This window comes from Lissotriton helveticus, chromosome 8 (assembly GCF_964261635.1).
Source record: "Lissotriton helveticus chromosome 8, aLisHel1.1, whole genome shotgun sequence".
Classification (NCBI taxonomy): Eukaryota; Metazoa; Chordata; class Amphibia; order Caudata; family Salamandridae; genus Lissotriton; species Lissotriton helveticus.
In genome coordinates, this window is record NC_136069.1 from 451,647,149 (window position 1) to 451,669,716 (window position 22,568).

General features: G+C 42.3%; 1 protein-coding gene across 4 annotated transcripts in view; it reads left to right on the forward strand.

Moving 5' to 3' along the window:
* The window catches only part of LRCH1 (leucine rich repeats and calponin homology domain containing 1), a 758,040-nt gene that overhangs the window by 543,792 nt on the left and 191,680 nt on the right, over window positions 1-22,568 (forward strand). For all 4 annotated transcript variants that reach the window (XM_078657325.1, XM_078657324.1, XM_078657326.1 and 1 more), the window contains exons 11-15: window positions 3,232-3,315; window positions 6,036-6,125; window positions 11,733-11,769; window positions 14,063-14,110; window positions 20,990-21,062. In XM_078657325.1, the coding sequence (XP_078513451.1) occupies window positions 3,232-3,315; window positions 6,036-6,125; window positions 11,733-11,769; window positions 14,063-14,110; window positions 20,990-21,062 (332 nt within the window). The remainder of the gene's footprint in view (window positions 1-3,231; window positions 3,316-6,035; window positions 6,126-11,732; window positions 11,770-14,062; window positions 14,111-20,989; window positions 21,063-22,568) is intronic.

The window sequence follows — 22,568 nt, forward strand, 5'->3', positions numbered from 1 at the left end:
TGTGTTGGAATCGAGATGGGCCACTTTCAGGGATATTTGCCGAAAGGCGATCCCTGGCCCGGGAGCTCCCGGCCGGAGCTCCCTACTCATCCGCCATTGGCATAGAACGCCCTGAGAGGAGCAGAGCAAAATGCAAATGCTGAGGGAGGCGAACACACTCCTTTCAACAAGAGCGGTTGTGAGTGACCTTGGTAGAATCAGCAGAGTAGTGCGTGGAAGTTGTTGTATTTAGGCTGAAGTAATGAGTTGATGGTAGTATAAAAACCTATCAAGATGAAGGTCAATATATAGTATATGCAGACATTGTTTATAGGCCTACATGTTTGTAGTGTTCTCATTCTTGCACTATTTACATACTAGTGTCACATTTGATATGTACATTGCAAATATTAGGTGAAATACTGTAGTGTGGATGTGAAACAGTTGGAGGCAAGCAGAGGATGGTAAGAATCGAGGGCATGTTTTGGAGTATCTTTGAACATATTCAGGGTTGTGCTGTTTTGAAACAGGACTGGGTAATTATGAATTTGGTTCAGGAATGGACTGAGTATGAATGTGTAATTAAGTTGGCATGATAAGTATGGAATGCTGCTGGTGTAGTTGAGTTTATGTGGTTTGTCCATGTCTCTCCATCTCAAAATAACCGAAGTGAAATTTAGAGAGAGACTGTGAAAGATAAAGTGGTTGTGAAAAAGGACATCATTTACAGAGTGGGCATTCCACAGACAATTTAAAAATGTATTGTGCTTGTGCATCACACATGTTGCACTACTCTGGACAGTGGGCATGTACCAAATGAGTCAGAGCCTTGTGGGAGGATAGAACTTCCTGTACCGGAGGCTTCATTAATGGAATTCCACAGGTTATCAGTGTGTAGAATATTTAACAGTGCAAGGGAGTTTATGATCGGTTTTGTTTTAACTACTGTGTTCAGACTACTTGAATTTCACAAATGTGTAACATTTGAGCTGGTAAACAACTTTAAATTAGAATATTACATTTTTGACACACATTCATCATGGTGAAATGGCTCATGGTTGTTCATTATCTCCATTTAATCAAGGTCTTGCCATCCAGCCAAAATATGTTTCAACCACATTCTTTCCACCATATCTTCATCCAGCTACCAGTCAAGCAGATCACCCTTGATTTGTGTGAAGATGGATACTAATTTATGTGAAGTCCAAAGCTTCTAGATGGTTTTACAACTAATGTGAAGTTGTGTCTTCACGCTTCACTTCACAGATAATATCTTCAATTAAGATCCTAATGCTACTCTACTAATGTTAATTAATAAATTCCAGTCATTGTTCTTTCAAGAAAATATTTGTCTGCCCTAGACCGACTATACAAAAGCGTTAAATTTGCAGTGTAAGCCTCAAACAACCCAGGTGGGTAAGCTAGCACTGCGAATGATGAGAACATACACGACATTTTCATGAATTCTAGAGACTCAGACTCCGAAACCACTTTCCCTATTGGAATGTAACTGTTGGTTAACCTTTAGTCAATGCCACGCCCTGAATTTGCCCTTTGCAGGTTTACAAGATAACTACGCATCTGCGATAGGCTTTTGCTAGAACTGAGTTGCCTTTGCGCATGTAAAAATTGTATTTGTATTCTCTTTACTGGGATCTTTACTACAGAGATGCAATCCCATATTACAAAAAGCAAAGCATTTGAGTTTTTTTAGTTTAGGATGAAGTGAATTTAGATTATAATTTATTGTAATACAGAAGTAATCCTTTCTTAGACTTCAGTCTACTATAAAGTGAAGATGTATCCTTGTATTGTTTAGCTGGAGCATATTGGAAGTTTCTACTGAGATGCAGATCATATTAGGTGTCCTTTTTTGGCATGTAATACTTTAGTTGTGGATTCAGAAGGTAGTCTAGGAAGCAAATGTACTGCTCTGCACTGGTGCTGCTTCATTAGGACATCTAGTCTTAGGAGTCGGTGAATTAAATTGGCCCAAACCAAACTCCAATTGCTCTTCTAATTCAACACTCCACTTTTCTACTGACTCAGGGCCTGATTTAGATATCGGTGGAATGGTTACTCCGTTACAATGGGGACAGATATCCCAACAGCTCAAATCTAAATCCCATAATATCCAATGGGACTTAGAGTTGTGACAGAGTAACCTGTCCGCCGATGTCTAAATCAGGCCGTCAGTCTTTACTGCACTGATTGCATGTGACAGTTGATGTAATCTTTGATTGTTTTCAGTGTTATGTCTAATCCAGAGAGTTGCACCATTATTAACCTGAGAGTTAAATCCATGGCAATGACTCACAAATAAAGCTCTTGCTTATGCCATGGCAGGCACTGGCCTTTGTACAACAGCGTAAAGCCAATGTAGCTTACCAGTTATCTGAGGACCTTCTACCCAGTCTGTTGGAATGTGCAGCTTGTGGGTGGATGACTTATGATCAGGAAAGGGTGTGCCCAGAGTTCCAGCAGGCATTGTGCAGCAACATCTTTCCTTTATTGAATAAGTGCACCCTAATGGTGTTGTGCTGATGCCAGTGTCTCGAAAGCCTTCTGTCATCAGCTAGATAATGTAAGGCGTTAGTTACATTAATGGTACTGGGATGGGAACCAGAGAACACAAATGTGTATCCGTACTACCTTTTTTATTTATTCTTTTTCTCCACTTGTAAAATTTCCCTTCCTCGTAGTGGTACCCCGCACTAATTTTCGTGGTGTTTTTTTCCTCTGTCTATATATATTTGCTCCCTTCCTTCACAGGAGAAGTTCGAAGTTTATCCATGTTGGGAATGTAACTGATAACATTTTGTGAATAGCTAGATACATAAAGATTATTGACTGTCTACCTAGGTTTGTAGGCCCTAGAACACCCAAAATCTATCACTTGGAGCCAATTTGCTCAAATATGATATTATACACTTATGGTGTAATATTACATGCGAGCAAATCGATTTAGAAGTGCAAAACTCACAAATGTGACTTCGCATTTGTAAAAAGTTATTTTTTGTGCAACTAAGTAACTTATTTGTATAGATTTCTTGTGTATAGGGCCCTTAATCTTGTAAAGTTTGGACATTGAACATTTATAGCCCTCACATCTTGCCAGCGTAATGCAACATGGCGTGTTCAATTTAATGTATAATCTACAATACATAGTGTAAAAAACAGTTATGCTACTCTGGGGAATGGTCTAAGCAACACTAATTTATTTGTCAAATGTATTTTTCCCTGTGTTTTTAGAGCTCACATACCAGATCCAGACATCTGTACGCCAATGATAGACGAACTTAGGAAAGCTGTTCATTTGTTACAAGATCCTAACAGGTGGGTCTATTACAAAACCCCATTCTCTACACCAGTCTTGTTTAATAAACTCAATTTTCCACAGCAGCATATGAAAAAAACAGGGTTCCTCCATGCTTCACTATCCGATACTCGAGCCTAATAAAAAATGGCTGTTGTAGTTCGGACTGGACTGTTCCCATGGGGCAACAGGGTCAGAGCTGATTTGCATAAAGCCATTATCTGACCCAGGGTGGTGTGGAGTGCAAAAAAACGATGGATTTGGGCCCAGATCTTTTGACTGGGGGAGTGTGTGACATTGATCCACATTCAGTCCATCACTTGTTGTTTTTTGCAATTGCCGCCCTAAGTGCGCTGGGGATGCCCAGACGTGGGTCCCAGGCACTCCACACCACTTGGAGTCAAGCTAGCCGGGCTGAAGAGAGGTGTTACCTCGAAACCGGTCCGGTCCTCGGATGCTTGATTCCGGTCTGGGAAAGATATGGCTGTTGTAGTTCGGACTGGACTGTTCCCATGGGGCAACAGGGTCAGAGCTGATTTGCATAAAGCCATTATCTGACCCAGGGTGGTGTGGAGTGCAAAAAAACGATGGATTTGGGCCCAGATCTTTTGACTGGGGGAGTGTGTGACATTGATCCACATTCAGTCCATCACTTGTTGTTTTTTGCAATAAAAAATTCACAACACGCAGTCACTGTGACACTAGAAGGTGCTTTCATGTGCGTGAGCTTATCTATTTTGACCCACTCCGCGAGGATTGACCGCCGCTAATTGACCGGACCGTATCTAACTACCAGACCGCGTCTCCTGTGACTCACCGGAGGGAGTATCCCGGCCCCCGGTGGAAGTGCCTCACTCTGTATATTGTCCCCACGGACGGTGGACAAACTAAAATAGAGCCGTCTAGGGCGAGGAATCATCTGTGTAAACTTGAAACCGTCATTTGACCACCCTGACCCCTGGAAAAGATTTCGCCGTCACTGGATCGTTAATCTGTGTACCCTTTACCGCCTTCTTAAATGAATGATGGGAGCTGGGGTATATTATCCTGATTCCATATAAGGAAACTCTACTGATTTGTTACTGGGAGTGCGTGTTGTCCCAATCTCTTTCCCTTGCCTGCCCTGATGAAGGTGTGGCCCCGTCTGGGCCAGACACCGAAACGCGCGTCGGCGTTTGAAGTCTGTCCAGCATCCATCTGATTGTGTTCCACTACCATCCGGAAAACACATGGGACCTGTGTCATCTCATCATCAGTTGGCATTTATACAATGCTGAGTGAAGAGTGATGTTTTATGATTGAGGAATGTGTGGATGGATGCGATTGTCAGTATGAATGTAATGGTGTATGGGACAACTCTTGAACATTGATGAAGCCTATGTATGAGATATGTGTAGACTGTTTTAAACTCTTTTTGATATTAAGGAAATAATAAAAATTGCCATTTTTTCTATATTTGTCTGTGGTCTTATGGCATAATTTATATGTCAGGGTCAGCTTCAGTTAACGAATAAAACTTGTGGGACCCCAATTTGGGGCCCGTAGTATTGTGAATTCTAGGCAGTAGCTTTTTTGCTTGGTTGTCTGTACTTGAGTCCCCTGTGCTATCTGCCTAGTATCAGTTGGTAAGGGTTCCCATTTTTGATTGGTCGCTTTCATATGCCTGGCCTGCAGATTTGGATGCAGACATTCCTTGGTTTAATAGACAGCAATGTAACTGGAGGTAAATTGAAAGGCGTGCTGTAAATCACCTTCCAATTGCTGTTGTTCTGCACCCTTTATTCAGTACTGGTTCTGGTTGAGGTTCTTTGCTTGCTAGGGTTTGGTATTTGTAATGCAAGTGTATTCTCTTTCCTTTACAAGTTTCAACTGCTCAGCGCTGGTGCTGTGCTTGCGAAATCTCTTGTAATGATACAAATCTTAAAAGGGGCTTAGAGCCCCCATTCCTTCACTGTACTTACCATTGGTTGGCTCCCAATTCACTCTTGTTTCCTTGATTTATATCAGTCAGCAGCTCCTCCTGGCCTTTAGCTTCCCCCTGGGCTTTGAAGTATTTGTCCATGCTGTGGAGCATGGACCAAGTAGTGCTTCCTGTGGCCAGTGGTCTTCCACTGGCCACAGGAACTTTTTTTTTAATTTCCACATGCACACTTAGAGGGTACATGTGCCTGTAGTCCCTCTTCTTCACCCCCACCCTCAACTGCGGTTTTAACCCAACACCCGCTGTTGTTTTTAAACTACCCCGCCCATCTCCTGCTCTCCTGTTTCTAACCCACACTCATGCTTTCCTTGTTTCTAACCTCCTCCCTCTTCCCGCATTTCTTTGTTTCTAACCCACCCCCCTGTTTCACCCACTTCCCTCTCGCTCTCCATTGTGTTCCTCCCCCTCATGTTGCTTGACCCCCCCAAACACTCACAGAATCCCCAGTGCTGTTTTTGTATGTTACCCAGCCGCACTGGCAATATTGATGCCTGCCTCATAGTGCTTTTTTTTTTTATTCAAGTCATGTTGCACGACAGCTTACTTTGCTGTGCACCATGTAAAAACATTGACAAAGCCAATAGATTTGCATTGGCGAAATCTATTGCCTTTGCCACTCCTTGTTTTTATGCGTATTGTTTTTTTCTTAAAGTATTTACACTTCCTTCACCACATGTGTTAGTAGCATGGGTCACAAGAAGTGTGGCAATGAGGTGATGTAACCAATAAAGTATTCTAAAACAAAACATGTCTTTACAGGTTAAGCATGGACATAGAAGACTTGGATGGGGTGAATCTGTATCCTCTACGGTCGCCAACGTTGCCGGAGTTGCATGAGTCTACAGTAAAGTGTGTTTATCTACTTTCTAATTTTCTAAAAATGTTTGTTTAACAGAATTTCAGAGCCATTCATCCTTTTTTGGATTGAATCCAATTCCAGTAGTTTAGGAAACGTCACAATAGTAGAGGGCAGAAAATAAATAAGATATCCAGTTCTCTTGAGATAACACAAGTAAAGTTGATCACTGTTTCAATTGAATCCCAAAATTCTAACCCATCAGGGTAAAGTTTTGCAGTTACAAAGATAGATCTGCATTGGATACCAAAGTAGGGAAGTTAAAGGTTTTCATTGTGAAAGTCAAGTATGCGAAGTACCCGATGGTTGACCTATCTGTACATGAAAGTTCCTTCCTGATTTTCCTTAGTATATCACTACCTTGAAATTGGTTCTGAAGTCGAGCAATGAGAATATTGTATGTGAGGGCATACCTTGTGCTGCTTTGCCCCATGGGTGACCTGACACTCACATGGGAAAGGTATGCGAATTTACATGTGCCCATACTGGTACAAGTGAGTGGTATACAATATTAGAAGCTTTGCAGAAGTCTTGATTTTCACATGGAAGCATAACCACTCAGAACTCTGCAACCTTTACATATTTTTCATGCATTTTGGAAAAAAAATGTGAGGTTGCTTGAAAACAACTTTGCAACTTCCCTCACCTCTACTTCAAATATGAAAAGCACTGAGATAATAGGGTTGATGTCTGTGCTCTGAGCTTTACATTAACCAATATGGCACTAGTATGATAGTACACTCTGTGGGGATTACTAAAGGGAATTGAAGGATAAGTTATACATTATTTGTATTTGTGATGCTTTTGAAAATTTGAGGTTGCCACGCATCCCATCTGACCTTATTATACCTGTGTGCACAAAAGGTAAACTGCTAAGCAACTTTACTTTAAAAGATGGTTGTGGCAGCATGATAATTACTTATCATACTTGTATCTACATTGATTAGGAAATCAAAATGTAAACAACGTTAGCCTGTTTAATGAAAACCTAAAAAGATATTTTCATTTGCACCATTATTGACATAGTCAATTCATTGGACTTGGAGTGGAGGCGTATGAACTGACTAGTATTATTTCTGGGACATGCTTAACTTTTCTCATTTGCAACACCTGCTGGCCAAATGGATTTTTCTCATAGTTGGAAGGCTGCATCATGGCCATTAGTTCTGCTGACCTACCTTCTGATGTCTGCAGAGCCAATAGTTTTAGTTTTCACACTGGTAAATTCCTTTTTACTTCAGGATTATGGAAGGCGGCCAACATGAGACCTGGACAGGAGTTGCCTCAGCCCACATTCTCCTGCCAGCGGTGACACCTCATCTTTGAAAGACTCACTTCTCGAGGGCCCTGTGTAAGGGTTCACAACACCTGACGAGTGGGATTCTCTTGGGCATCCTGCTTTAGATTTTCCACAAGACATTCACTACTGTCATTGGCCAGGAGGCCACAACAAAGACCCTTTAGTACAGTTAGCAGCTCAGAAACCACCCATACCAGAGGTTAATGAGGACCACCTAAGTTCATGCCCCATACCCTGCAATACCCAAAACCAAACAACACACAGGACGTACCACTTCCATGAGTGACTGGCCGGCTGCCAAATAGCAGCCGAGGTCCCTTTAGACTTTTTATCCCTTAAGGCACCCCCTCTATTGGTCTGATTGTCTGGGCTAAAATAATGACCAGGTAGCACTATGGTTGCGCATAGAAAAGAACACATCCATAGTGGCAGTGAGAATTCTCCCTGCCTTGTAAAGTACCCTACACCCTAGGAAAGTCCAGCCCATGGCCCCAGTGCTAAGGTCAATCAGAGCTGAAGAGTGACAATGCATTTCTTATACACCCTGGTTTTTTCAGCACCTGGTGATCGCACAGAGCTCTTAGCCTGCTCTACTGGACCAGGAAACCACATCCAATACCATGCAGCACCATGATAGGTGAGCATTGCACAGTTTGTACAGTGCAAGCAAAGTGTATCACTATTTCCCCTTTTAGGTACTTTTGAACCTGAATTTGGCTAACCCCTGTTATTGCCAAGATTCAGTGATCCCACCTCGTCTGTTATTAGGTGGAAGAATCATCAAACCACTCGCCCCCCCTTCCCAAGTGTCTTAACCAACATTATACCTTCAACTCCATCTTCTTCTTCTCCTGTCCCTCTAAACCATCCATGCCCAAGGTGACTGCATTCTTTCTCATTTATATTTGGGAAATATTCATACTCCAGATCGGCTCATGCTGTTTGTCCAATTAAACCTTCATAGCTCTTGCACCACCGAACCCTACCCCCTCCCTCTTCCATCTTCAATGGGCAAACTTGCCTCTGTGAATCAACATCCATGAAATACTTAATCTCCTCAAGCCCGAGTCCTCCTCAAATTATCTTTCATCTGTATGAAATTGAGCCTACAATAAAATATATTTACCTCTAACCACTCCAACACAGGCTAACCCCATGCTTTTCACAGCTACAATGGAACCATAGATAAACCTGAATCTCTCTGTCACTATTGTTCTCCTACATAGGGATTACAAGGCTGGCACTCAGATGTTTCACCATAACTCAACAATCTGGTATCTTCATAAACAAACTGTAGTCTAGTCATCAAGTCGCAAACACCCATTGATTGCAAACCAGAACAAAGCACTAGACCATGTTCTTCTCTTTATCACTGTGCACCGCCCAAACTGTACTATTTTCACTCCTCGCAAAGCGGGGGTGAGGAAGTTAGTCTCTCTGCTTTATAGGGCTAGACAGGAAGGGTTAAAATGCACCAACAACAAAAAAGACAAATGGACTGAATATCTAGGTAACAAATTGATAGAATCAGGTTGGAAGACAACTGTGGCCACAAAAACAATACCTTGAACTCCTAGATTCACGTTAATTGACTACATCTTCCTGCATTGGGCATAGTTGTCCCTCACTCTGCATAGGCTGCATTAAATAATTCCATGGGGGCAGATAGCTGCCAAGGATGACTTGGACATGTACAATTATCAGACAATACTGGATCACATTTACCAAGCAAATGATGAGTCCCCAGCCCCCATTCCAATAGACATACTAACAAACATGGAAATAAAAGAATTACGCATTTAAGGCATGATTAAGAGGAGATAAGGGGGAAGGGTGCCCTTCATGCATGTACTGTATGTAATGGTACGTTAAATCGCATAAATGCACAGAACAGGAACTGATAAAACAACCTCGTGTAGCATACATCAAGCAATACATTCTCAAGGGACTGAAGCACAAGTGTATGGCCACACCCCTAGACCACACACATGATTGTATAACTAAAGTGGCACTGAACATATAGATATGTACGTGTTAATATGGGAACAGCGCTGTACACTGAAGTCAAATGCCAATGAATGGGTTCCCATTATAATAATTATACACTTGACATTGACATTTGTGTTACTGGCAAATATAATGTGAAAGGTGCCTTCGATCTTAATATAATAAAAATCTATATAACAGTAAAACAAAATATTAACTTCCACTCCGACTGCACCCTTGTGGACTGCCCTGCCCACCCCTTGGGCTATTTCTTCCAGGCCAAATTCCAAGCACAGAGTTCCACCTGATGCATATTTACTTATTTGGCCCATGTAGAAGAGGCCATCTCCAATGGTTTCTCCCATTCTACGCTTATTTTAACTATTTCATAACAGGACAGACTGTCTTATACCGAGGCAGTCCAGTGTATTGATATGCTATAGCTAACAGCAGTGACGTTTATCTCTCAAAGCTTTCCAGATATAATTGTACAACAAGAGTGTATTAATGCACTCTGGGGCATATTATGGCAGTGCATGACTTTCAAAAGAAGGCAGGTACACACTGGCATAATTTACCTTGGCATTCCAGATTTGTCATTGGTCTCAGTATCATCGCAACACATGAGGAGTAAATTTAAATAAAGGTACATCAAACGTTTTTCAAAGATAGGCTACACCACACATTTTTGCAATAAACGATAATAGAAAATGGTAAAGTAACATGCAGTCTCTCTCTCTCTATCTCTCTCTCTCTCGCACACTCACTCTCACTCTCACACTCACACTCACGATATTAGATTGATATGGGTAATTTGCCCATGTTTCCCCCTGCTACCAAGTGTCCTTTACAAGACACAACAAGCACCAAAGACAAGGATACTCATTGGACTCATGACAGCCATGGTACCTACCATCTTCTTCCAACGGTGTAAATTGTGCCATTCTGCAAGCTGCCACATCTGCCAGACTTGCATAGTTAACAGGAATAGGTTCGTGCACCAAACTCACAATCTCTCAACCTAGCAATTTAGGACCTGAGATCTTAAAATCTAAATCATTACAACTTTCATGAGACTGTGTCACTATTCTTAAGGAATATTAGCACCACTAAAACTATCAGAAAGACAGACGATGAAAAGAAAATCAAAAGGAAGGGAAATAGAAAATAATCTCAGTGCCTTCCAGCAGTATTATACCGACTGACAGATGCTGAAAAATCTACGAAATTCAACGTGTTGGGCTCTGAATGCATCATCAACAGTGAACGCTGCGGTTAAAGCCATCCTTTTACAGGGCGATCAGCCATTCATTGATTGGAAGTGTCTCCTTCCTGATTCAATACTTATACGTCATTCATCCAGCAGCCATTGAAGAAAATGCAATTTACGTTCTGGACCACTGCTTATGGAGTCACGACTTGGAATTGTAACTATTGGCATTAATAGATTATTTTGTGTCGTTTGAGTGGACGGCAGGATATGGGTAAAAACAACACTTACGTTCTTTTTGTAGCTAAACTGGATCATTTTATTAAAAGAAACAAGTGGTATTTTAGTTCAGTCGGGCCTTTGTACATTTAGTAAGTTTGTCAAGTGCCCTGTAACACATAGGTTGTTCAATTTTGCATACTAAAAAAAAGGAAGAGAACTCAAAATCTGAGAGAAGATTGACAGAAACCATTTTTTCTGTGTCCGGCATCTCCATGGCACCCTCTGCAGACTGGGCATCTTTGGGTGTGAGTAATGACTGCCACACTTCAGCACCCGGGTAATGGTATTTGCATATTCAAGAACCATATACAAACACACCTGACACGTGCAGCCCTCCATGATGTTGAGTCAGGATCGATCCTGTAGTCTCTGCCTTGATTCACCCAGAATCCTTCCTTAGTTTGCTGTCCCACTTCCTAGACTGCTTCACGGTTAGAAAAATGTGTTTCAGTTGCCTCTTAAGTACTAGCTCTGTGTACAGGCTAGAGGGGTTTGAAATGGTTTCATTCCTGTAGGTTTCTCGTGGTTCTGTGAGCTTTCTAGAGCCTGCTGCAGTTTTGTATTTCACACCAGGAGACCTTTAGGAACTGACTGTTTTGCTTAGCACGGGTTAGATAAATAACCAGTGCATTTCCTTCAAAATCAGGACATTGGTGAAATGATGCTGTAAGCTTTCAAATCGACCTCTTAATCAGGATTATTGTCGAATGTATTCAGATCAACTTATGGGTTTATCACTGTGTAAGTGCTTTAATCAAATCTTGCCTTTATGACCATAATTGCAATGAAGTTTAGTATATTTTATTTGTTTATCTTCCACAGTGGTCAAACGGAGTTGGAGATGTCGCCCATTTACCAGGTAGGCCAAGTGTGGTAATTTACTTGCCATTCGCAACCTATGAATTGTCCTTTGAGGTACTGCCCCTGTTCAACAACACATAGAGCTGCAAAGAAAGATGGAAGCAGTGATGATGCAAACCTTCTACGGCCTTTGTAAGGGCCGGAAATCTTATGCTCCGTAAACAGCAGAAACCATTGTTTAGGATGGAACCAAGAAGGAGGTCTGCAAAATATGTGGCGCTAGAAAACAAACTTAATATAATTTGTCCTTCACTTCTTTCTAAACATAAGGGTATAACAACCACACTACCCGACAGAGCGTCCCAACACTCGTCATTTTTCAGTGGCATTGCATAGAAGATGGCAGGGAACGTATCATCCAAGGTAAATTACACCGAGATCCATGAGCGGGCTGATACCAGAGTGAGGGAAAACATTGATTATGAGTTTAGAAGGATCTTCAACATTGGTTCAGATGCCGTCAGCCAAAGGTGTGTCTATGATGATGAAGGAAATATGCATTTAGGTACAAAAAATGTGAGGAAGGAAGATAAGGTCTTAAAGATCACCATGCCCATTTGGAGACACACACCTAGGTTGAAGCCACATTTCAATTTTTATGATGCTTTAAAGGCAATTACTAGAAGGGTAAAGTCAGACTGAAGCCAGCTCAGAAAGTGGCTGTGAAGATATAAATGGTGTAAAAAGAGTTGGTTGCTATGATAGAAATGTTTACATTCCTAAATAAAATAAAAAAACAGTATGAGCGGAAGCGACGAGTGGGAGACTTCTGTTGGGCCTGGGAAATTAGGGGTCAGAGACCGGGTCAGTATCTCAATAATACTATCTTGAAATAGTATTCGGACAAACGTCTGCCAAAAATTTAGATCTTTTGTTTATCTTTTTCAGTTTTAGAACATTATTATTTTGTACAGCACCAGCTTTGCTGAATAGGTTACCAGAGTACAGCACAACAAATTCTTAAGAAAAACAATATAGCCTCCAGTTCAACCAACAATCATAACCAAACATAAGAAGCCATCAAAAGGATGCACAAAGACCTATTGTGATAGCTTACAAAAAGAAATTGTAAAAAGAGACGTTTTAATTTAGGCCTGAAACACGTCAAAGAGTGGCGAAAAGTGAACTAGCCAAAGAAAATGGGAGAAGAGCTCCAGAGGTGGATTGTCCAATATGGCGAAAGTCTGCCATAAGCTATTGGCCCTAAAAACCTTGGGGATTTTTAGGTAAAGTGAATCCGGATTCTAAGTTGATAGACATCCACCTGTCATCACAAGTTTTTAGTGTGGTAAGATGGGTACCTCTGAATTCAAGCCTTTTTGCCCAGACACTCCCATTTGAAATTGCCCTCTCAAAAGAGGAGTGATCATAAGAAATGTCCTAAGACTCTGTTAGGAGAGCTGCAGAATTAAGAGCCCTCTCAACAGCTCTAGTGTATTGTTTTCGAGGCTATCTATTATCGCGCTTCCTCCTTCACATTTGGCAATAAGCCAGGCTTGTACAACTGTCCAAAATCTATTAGAGGCAGAAGAGATTTAATCTGTTTAAAAACAACTATCACAATGGATCTATTTGGGTGTATCCAACTAAAATAAAGATTTCAAGTTAAACAGAGGTCCCAAAACTTATACCTAATACCACAAAGGCGAAGTAATGACATCTCTGGCCAGCAAGAAGTCCCCAGATAGGGGCATTGACTTAGAATTGTACACTTGAGTGGGGGGATCATAACTGGATCAGGGTGTCACATCTGCCAGTTTAAAATGTATTACTTGCAAAGAGTAATCGATCAATACTCTGTCTTGGTTATAGTAATACTTTAGGGAAACTGCCTCCACCCAGACCTCTGTCCTGTAGAGGCAACTCTTTAGAAAATGGGTGTCCAGCTTGCATGAGACTTGTAGATATCATATAACGAAGTGTTGGAGGCCTACTGACAAATGGAGGTCAAGCCTCGGGCCACCATATCTCCTAATAGCTCAGAATAAAGATTGAAAATACTGGTAGACACGGTCTGTTCCTGAGCACCGACCTCTGCACGGCACAGTTCATGGGTGAGGGTGAACGGAAGGGGAAACCGTATAACACTTATTTGGGCAAACTAAGTCCAGCCAGAGAAATAGCATGAAAGAAAATGATCTGCTCCAAAGGCTAATCCCTTCTCTCATTTTGGTATGCCCAGATCGTTCTAAAATTGTTTAAAGGCTGGTGTTCAGCTTCTGCTCATGATCTGCGTTGATTCTACTCACTGTGTTGTTTTTAATATTTTTTTTTTCTTTTCTCATATGCAGGATGACTTTCTCCTCGGCAATGAAGGTGACGATAGCTTTCCAGATAAGGTGAGTGTGCACTATCTGCTGTCTAAATTGTGGCAGGCTTTCTGGAGAGTTGGTTTGCTGGTAAAATAGGGCGGGCTTCTGGCATTTGCCTTTCCATTCAGCAAAGGAGGACATACATAGTCTAATGAAATAATGCATGTTGCTCTTCGATGATGCTCAGGGTACCCAGTTATCTTTAGTGCAGCAGGTGCAGGGGCACCAGGCGCGTAGGTGTAAGCAGCCCATTGCATGACTTTTACTGTCCAACGATGGGGCGGGTGTATTTTTCTTTGCTTGAGTTGGGGTCCGGGGGAACCTTGCTACTCAATTTCAGTATTAAAATCCATTGTGTGGCTAAGTTGTCCAGTACAACATTTTAATAGTAGGAATGCCATTGTTTACGCCAGGCTTTGAATTGGCCTTTTCTTAAACATTTTTTATTTTCACAGTGTTTATTTGCTTTATACAAAAATCATTGGCCAAGCCAATGGCTCAGGTTTGCAGTTTGAACCCCGATTAAAACATATGAAGTGCTTACTGCACTGAAAAAGAATAACACAAATGGTTGATTTCTGTGTAGAATGCATCTCTGAGATACAGAGATTAATTTGACTAATCAGTATACTTTTGAGATGTAAACTAGTCCCTCGAGCGTTGAAAAGCGTGCGCTCCATAGGGGATGGAAGGATATACAAAACAGCCAATAACATGAGGTGAGAGAGACACATTCCTCTGGGTGGATCTAAAGCCCACTCTGAGTATATTTTAACAAACCGGTAACAAGTCTTCGAGGCAGTTGCGCTGCCAAGCCAGACCAAGAAAAACAGAGTATAGACGGCTGGTAGACTTGCATTTGCAAAGTCAGGAGGATAAGGGAAGACCAGTTTCATGTTGAGCTCTGTAATGGTGGCGTAATGAGGGTGGAAAAGTTGCAAAATTTCACAGGTATTTTATGCTTGGAAATTGAGAAGCTCAACGGAGAAATGTATTCATAGAAGATAAAAAAAATAGATCAAACTCTGACACATCTAAGTAATTCTTTTTAGTGACACAGGTGAGAACTAAGATGTTGGGAATTACATTTGTGGTGCTACATAGGACTTTTTATTCTAGAGTAGATGGAAGGGAGGATGTGACTGTGCTAGTAGGACTATTGAGCCTGTCAGAAATGTTGTCATGAGCTTTTACTCCTGTCTAGATCATTTGTTCCACCGAAAAGTGTGTGTATTCTTTCAAATTATGAAAGTACATTTTCTCCAAATATTTCAAAGAGTTTCGGAGTCCTAAAGGCCTAAACAATAGAAACCAGGTGCAAAAAATAACAAGGCAGGGAAATCACCCCACCACAGTTACTAGAGCATTTGTGACACATGACTGGGTTGTTCCAGCTCTTTATATTCAGAGAAACAGGAAAGAAAGAGAAGTAGGAAATGACATGCCAGATGTTGACCCTCCCTAACAGATTGGGAAACTCTCATATTAGATTTGAACAGAGGAGGCTATATAAGATTTTAAAAGGCATTTTGTGTACCATCCTGTTTCAAGGACAAAGCAAACAAAGAATGGACCCATATTAAGCACAGGGATGGAACCAGAATCACAGAGAGACGGCTTCAAAGGAAGGGTGTGACAGAAGACAGCCACAGTAACACGGCCTTTATTGAGACAGTACCCTTGCCTGCACACCAGCTCTCAGTATGTGCAGGAAGAAAGACAGGCACCTGGCTCCACTTGACTGCACTGCCCGCGCACCTGTAGGCAAGATTGAACCCTGTGTTAGAGCTGTCAGCCTTTGAATGGTCTTCCCCCAAACTTATTGCCTTCTTCCTCCATTTTTACTGATCTTGATTTTGCTGGCATTAGGACCCTGCACACTTTACCACTGCTAACCAGAGCTAAAGTGCGAGGGCTCACTCCTTAAACTGTGGTAATATTGGCTTATCCCCAATTTGCATATTTTTTTACTTATAAGTTCCTAGTAAAATGGTACAATATGTACCCAGGGACTGTAAATTAAATGCTGCTATTGGGCCTGTAGCAGTGGTTGTGCCACTCACTTAAGAAGACCTTTAAACATGTCTCAGGCCTGCCATTGCAGAGACTGTGCATGGAGTTTAAACTCTCATTCTGACCTGGCAATTTTGCCAGGCCTGAACTTTCCTATTAATACATATAAGCAGTGGCGGCTGGTGACATAAGAAAGTGGTAGGACGTAAAGGTTCAGGATCAGTTCCCAGTGGCAGGTGCGCTTCCATAGTCAACACAGTTATAGCTATTGTCATCCCTTTGCACATGCGCCTCGTTCACGTATTGCTCGATCCACAAAGTCTTGCATCAAGCATCGCCATAGAAAAAATAAATAAAAATGCAGTTGTTTGGCAGGTCCTGATCCTGTCAGATTGCTGAATAAACTGAAGCCTATTGGAGGTTTTCAGGGAAATGAGGAAGGTCTTTCTCTCTCTCCTTTGTGCTCTCTGTACATAGATCTGCCCCTGAAATTCATAACCCCCAGCCGAAAAAGGGCTTGGCACAATGCATGCAAATCTACTCCCAGGGCAGGGACCATCTGCCACCAGGGGTGCTGCCCCCTACTGAAAGGGGCACTCAACCTTGGCTATTGATAGCCCTCCTCAACCTGTTCTTCAGAGAAGAAGGAAATAAAAGAAATGAAAAACAAGCGTACTTTTGCTGTCTTGTGCTCCTTCCCTTAGTTTCCAAAACTGCTCATTTAATTAGCAAACTTTGTTTTTTTAGTCTAAGAAGAGCATGAGTTTGTGGAAAAGTCACTTTAAGGTCTAATTGCGTTTAAGAAACCTATTGTGTATTAAAATTCTTATCTGAAGAAACATGTTAAGTTTGTATGTTTAATATAACCCTGGCTGACAGATCCCACGCAATGTTAGTAATAATGTGGAATAATTACATAAAAGACGCCAGAGATGAAAGCTGTTAGTGCAGCACTGAGCTTGAAATCCCTTTTTTCTTTTTTGTTTAATGTGGTTCCCATTTGATCCATTTTATAAATTGTTCTATAGGTTTAATTCGAACAGTAGAATTTGCTACTATAAAACATACATTCTTGTAGCAGAAAAAGACCTATTTTACCAAAATCACCTTCCGAAATCACCTAAAGTGTTCACAAGCTGAAATAAACACGGAATCGTATCGCCTACTGTGACATACTCAACTCGCTGTGCAAAATATCAACAGCGAATCCCACAGACACCACCAAACTTTATTCAGACCAATTTCATCCAGTCGAGGCCGGCATGACGAGCAAGTGAGGGGAGAGGCGGTGGAAATAGGGCCGTTGGGGGGATGGGGGGAGGCGGGAGGGGTTTGTTTAATTAAAAGATATAAGTAAATACCAGTGTGTCACTTTCCGCCAGTTTGAGTCACTTTTTCACTTTGGAACTGGCAGCTATTTCTGTGGTCTCCCTGTGTTCTCCAAGAATTTTACAGATTTTCTCTCCTTTACTTTTACTCGGTCTTTTCCATTCTTAGGCAACTTGAACTTCTAAAAGTGAGTCTCATTATGTAAACAGTGGAGTAGAATTTGTCGTCTGTAAAAGTGGTCAGCTGGATTTGAGTGTTTTGTGCCAAATGTTATTTACTAAATTACGACTGGACCATCAGCAACAAACATTCATCATATGCGACTATATGAAGCGAACATCAAGCAGTTTACTAAGGACGGACTGGCTAAATTACTGATGATAAAAATACAATAAAACTTAAACTTACCGTCCTGCGCCGCTGCCACCTCAGCTTCTAGGGTCCGACTCCCAACGTCCTGCCTTTTCCAATTCCTGCACGCAGCTCTCGCGACATCATCAGCCAGGAAAGGGAGCCTCCCGCCCTCCCCTCCGCCAATCACAGCGCAGTGAGGCGCAGCGGAGCGCGCCCCACCAGGGCCATTTTCTCTATGTAGGCTGATGCATCAGCCTACATAGAGAAAAACTGAGAATGGGCGGTCTTGCTCGAGAGCAGGGGGAAGTGGCTTGCCCACTGTTGTGCATACTGACTGTTTGGGCAGCCAGTCATTATGAACAACAGTGGGCTAGCCACTCCTCCCTGCCCTCGAGCAGGACCGCCCACCCCCAACCAGGCACTTCTGCTTTCTTGCTGTGTGAGAAGGCAGAAACATAAATGGTATTTATTACCATTTATGTTTATGCCTTCTCGCGCTGCGAGAAAGCAGTAGGGCGGTGCCCAAACGCCCCTATAGAGGAGCCGCCACTGCATACAAGTCATCCCTAGGGTAGGCCCTGGACAGCCCAGAATGCATTGTGCAATGTTTATAAAAAGATGGATCTGCACTTTTAAGTTTTACATGTCCGAGTAGTAAAAAAAACTCTTACATTCTTTTTTCACTGCTGTTAGGCCTGTCTCTCCCATAGGATAACATTGGAGTTGCCTTATTACATTTTGTAAATGTAATTTCCAAATTGGAAAGACATAATTGGTTCATGTTTGGAGTCCCTAGAATAGTAATTTAAAATTCCAACTTATGGTGAAATTGTATTTGAAATTACAGTTCTGAAAATGGCACTTTTAGAAAGTTGGCATTTTCTTGCCTTAGCCATTTGATGCCTGAAGCCTATGTCTGGTCACATGACTGGGCTAGGTTGCAGTTGGGCTTTGTGTATTCCTCCTAGACATACACACACAATGGGAGCTTAGGTGTGACTGGATGGGCCATCACTGAGAGGATGGGAGGGAGGGGCTGAGAAAAGACTCACACCTGAATAGGCTTTGTCCTGCTTCCACAAAAAGGGCTGCATACCCCCTGTAGTTAGTCTGGAGCAAGGGCAGTGAATGCAGGGCATCTGTGTACTTCAAAGGCATGCCTCTTGAAACTTCTCCCAACTTCAGCGGCACACCTGTGTATAAAAGAAGGACCTCATACACCGCCACTTAAGTACACTTCTGGACCTGTGGATGCAGGAAGGACTGCCACTCTGCTGGGCTCCTGCTATACTGTGCTAACCTGCTGCCCTCTTGACTGGGTGAGAAGGACTGCATGAGGACTGAACATGCATCTTTTGAACCCAGCGTAACTCCAAAGGCTAGTTGGCTGGCCTCCTGATCTGAAGCCCTTAGGGATTTAATAGTCTTTTAGACACCTTGCATCTGCACCTGGACTCTCCATCTGTGAGTCTACCCTGCCAAGTTGTGCCACCCCAGGCCTGGACCCTTGGAAGTGGGCTTAGGGTGCTTGTCAGACTCTGTGGACCCTGAGCAGGACAGACGCATCACTGCTGCTGTGTGGATTGGACCCATTGCAAAGACTTGCATTGCCGCCACAACCCGCATTGCCTTTGCAACCGGCCGCTGTGCGATGCCTCCTCGGCTCAGGCCCTCACATCCCTCGTAGACAGCAGTCTTGACGACGGCGTCCGACTCCAAATTGCAGCCTCACAGCTCTACGGAATCTGCACATCACCCTGACTTCACATTGCATCCTCGACACTGGACTTCACATCGCAATTCCTATCAACTGGATCCTTGACGTGGAGGCACCAGGACCTCGCACGGCAGACTCGCTGCATCTCGGAACCACTGCATCATTTCTGATGCATGTCTTCGACCCGGATCCACTCAATCCTCCATAAACCAGGATTTAAGGTACTCATTCAGCGGGCCTAAATGGGTCCATGTAGCTGGCCTGCATGCCATCATCATCGGCCTGAACTTGTGAATTGTTCCTGGTTCAGCGATGCCAGATATCCACAGTTGGCGCTTTACGCCTTTTGTCTCTATTTTCCCTAAAAACTTTAAAATTCAATAGTTCTTGTTCTACTAATTGGATTTTTGTCGCTTTGGTCTTGTTTCAGTTTTGAAAAATCGCTCTATTTTTCTAATACTGTTGTGGACTGCTTCTGTTTTGTGTTTCACTATTTTACTATTTGAGGTGTTGAACAAATACTTTACACATTGCCTCTGAGTTAAGCTCCACCGCTTTGTGCCAAGCTACCCGAGGGCTGAGCACAGTTTGATTTATGGTGTGCTTGTGACTTCACTCTGAGAAGAATTGTGGTTGCTGCCGGAGAAGGATGTTACCCCCCTCAACCAGTAACGACATTTCTTATGCCCTGCAAATGCTTCTCTGCCAGGAGCAACATAATATCAAAATGTGACGAATTTGCGGGCACATTGACCAAACAGTGCAACAGTAGTTGTAGATCAGAAGGTATAAAATGTGTAAGCAAAGTTGGTGGTAATGAAAAAGAAAGTTGTTGGTGCAGCAGGGAGTCTGAAGGTGCACTTGAAGAACTTAAGGAACTAAATTAAACAAAAATCTGGAGAGCATTGTTTGATGGCCCAGCTGCCTATCTAATCCATCTCCATCCATCCACATTCATGTATTTACCCATCAAACCATTCATCCAACCATGCATTCATCCATCCACTCACTCAAATAAAACTGTTGCTACAGACATTCACCCAAACTGATAATCCCATCCATTATAAACCCACACAAATGCATTTGTCCATTTACTTTCTGTGCATGTACGCATGTTTGTATATTGTGCATCACTGCCAAAATAGAATGGGTGGCTCTGTCCACTTTTACTTGTATGTTGTGTGACCTTCGTATAAAGGCACTATTCAAAAGTCAAACACATGTTGGCTTTGTTATTACTTCTTAATTAATCCATCTAGTTCATATAGGGTATAAAGTTTCATTTCAGTCAGAAAATTACCTATTTTTCCCCTTTTTTCCACTCTGAACGCCTGCTCAATGTAAAGCCACTTCTTATATAAATACACCTGCCCTGACTTGCCGTTTCATCGCCTCCACCATGTGAAATATCCCTGGCAGTTGTTTGAAGGTTTTCAGCTGCCCCGCCATAGACATAACTTTCTTGTTTTTCTCTTTCCACATGAAACGCGCAGACTGAGGACTGCACGCCAACAATGTCCCCATCTGGGAACAGCACAACTCCTTTTGGACTCAAGCCAAGATCTGGTAAGTCAAGACTGCGAGTAGCAACGCCGAGGAGGGGGTGATGGGAGCGCGGGTAGGACCTGCCATGGATCTGAAGATTTTAAAACACGCTGACTGATCTCAACTCCGCCATATGTTTAGTCTCTTTAGCAGAAAAATGATGCACTTTAAGCCGAGGATCACAACCAAGTATGTTATAGGATTTAAACTATTGGAGAGGAAGCTGTTCCGGCACTTGGAGGACTGAAAGGGAGAATTACATGGACATTTCTGCCCACTCCAAAGAGTTACCCATCAGCACTGGGTCAGCGTTAGATATCAACATTTCATACAGTTGAAAAAAAATACTATATCACACTGGCGGCTGGCATCTATGGGGAGCGGTGGGTTGGGCAAATGAGAGAGTGGGTAAAAATAAAAAACAAAAAACACTTACCTGCAGTGCAAACCCTTGAGAAGTGACTTAGCCAATCCTGGCGCTTCTCTCTTACTGTGAGAGCAGCGCCCTGATTGGAGGGAGAGCCCTCACTCGCCGCTCCCAAGGACACTGGAGTCCTGCACTTACTCTAACAAAGCTGTCTTAAAAAAACTGAGTTAGAGGATTCAAAGTGCGCATGTCTGGCTGGCCATAGCAAGACGGCCGGCCAAAAAAAATGCGCACTTTGAAAAGTGCCAAAGCAGTCCACCATCCTCCTGGCTGCTGTTACTTAGCAGCAGCCCCACCTCCATTTTGACGCGAGCATCAGGACTGGGTTATATTGAAAAATAAAATGGTAATGAACCTACTTTATTACCATTTTATTTTTCAATTCTGGTGCATGGAAGGGCATTTTAACTAATGGGGTGACGCTCCTCCGCTCAAACGGAGGAGCCACCCCTGCTATGTTAGTGTTACACCAAATTAATGCAGTGTTATTAGAGTAGACAACACATTTGTATTAGTGTTAGAAACCAGCACTGCATTAGTGTGAGATATCAATATTGCATTAGTGTCAGACGGAATCATTCCATTACTGTTAGACAAAACATTGCTTAGTGATATACCATAACATTGCATTAGTGTTATATGTCTACGTTGTACTGCATTAGTGTTAGACAGTAGCTTTGCCTTAGTAGTACACAACATTATTGTATAGCGTTGAACTGCAGCATTGCATTACTTCTAGACAACCTCATTACATTAGTGTTTGACTTGTGCATTGCTTTAGTGATATGCATTAATATTGCATCAGTGTTATACATCTTTATTGCATTGGATTCATGTTAGACAGTGCCAGTCCATTAGGATTAAACAACAGCATTGCATTGTGCTAGATAACAACATTTCTTGTTAGACAATGGCATTCCATTAGGGCTAAACAACGGCATTGCATTGTGCTAGACAACAAACTTGCATTAGTACTGGGCAGCTTTGTATTTGAGTTGTGCAACAGCATTGCAGAAGAGAAATTCAACCCTCTTGTATCTGCCCTCATTATTTTACTGTTCTTCGATTTCTTAATAAGCACCAACTTTCCTGATCTTCAA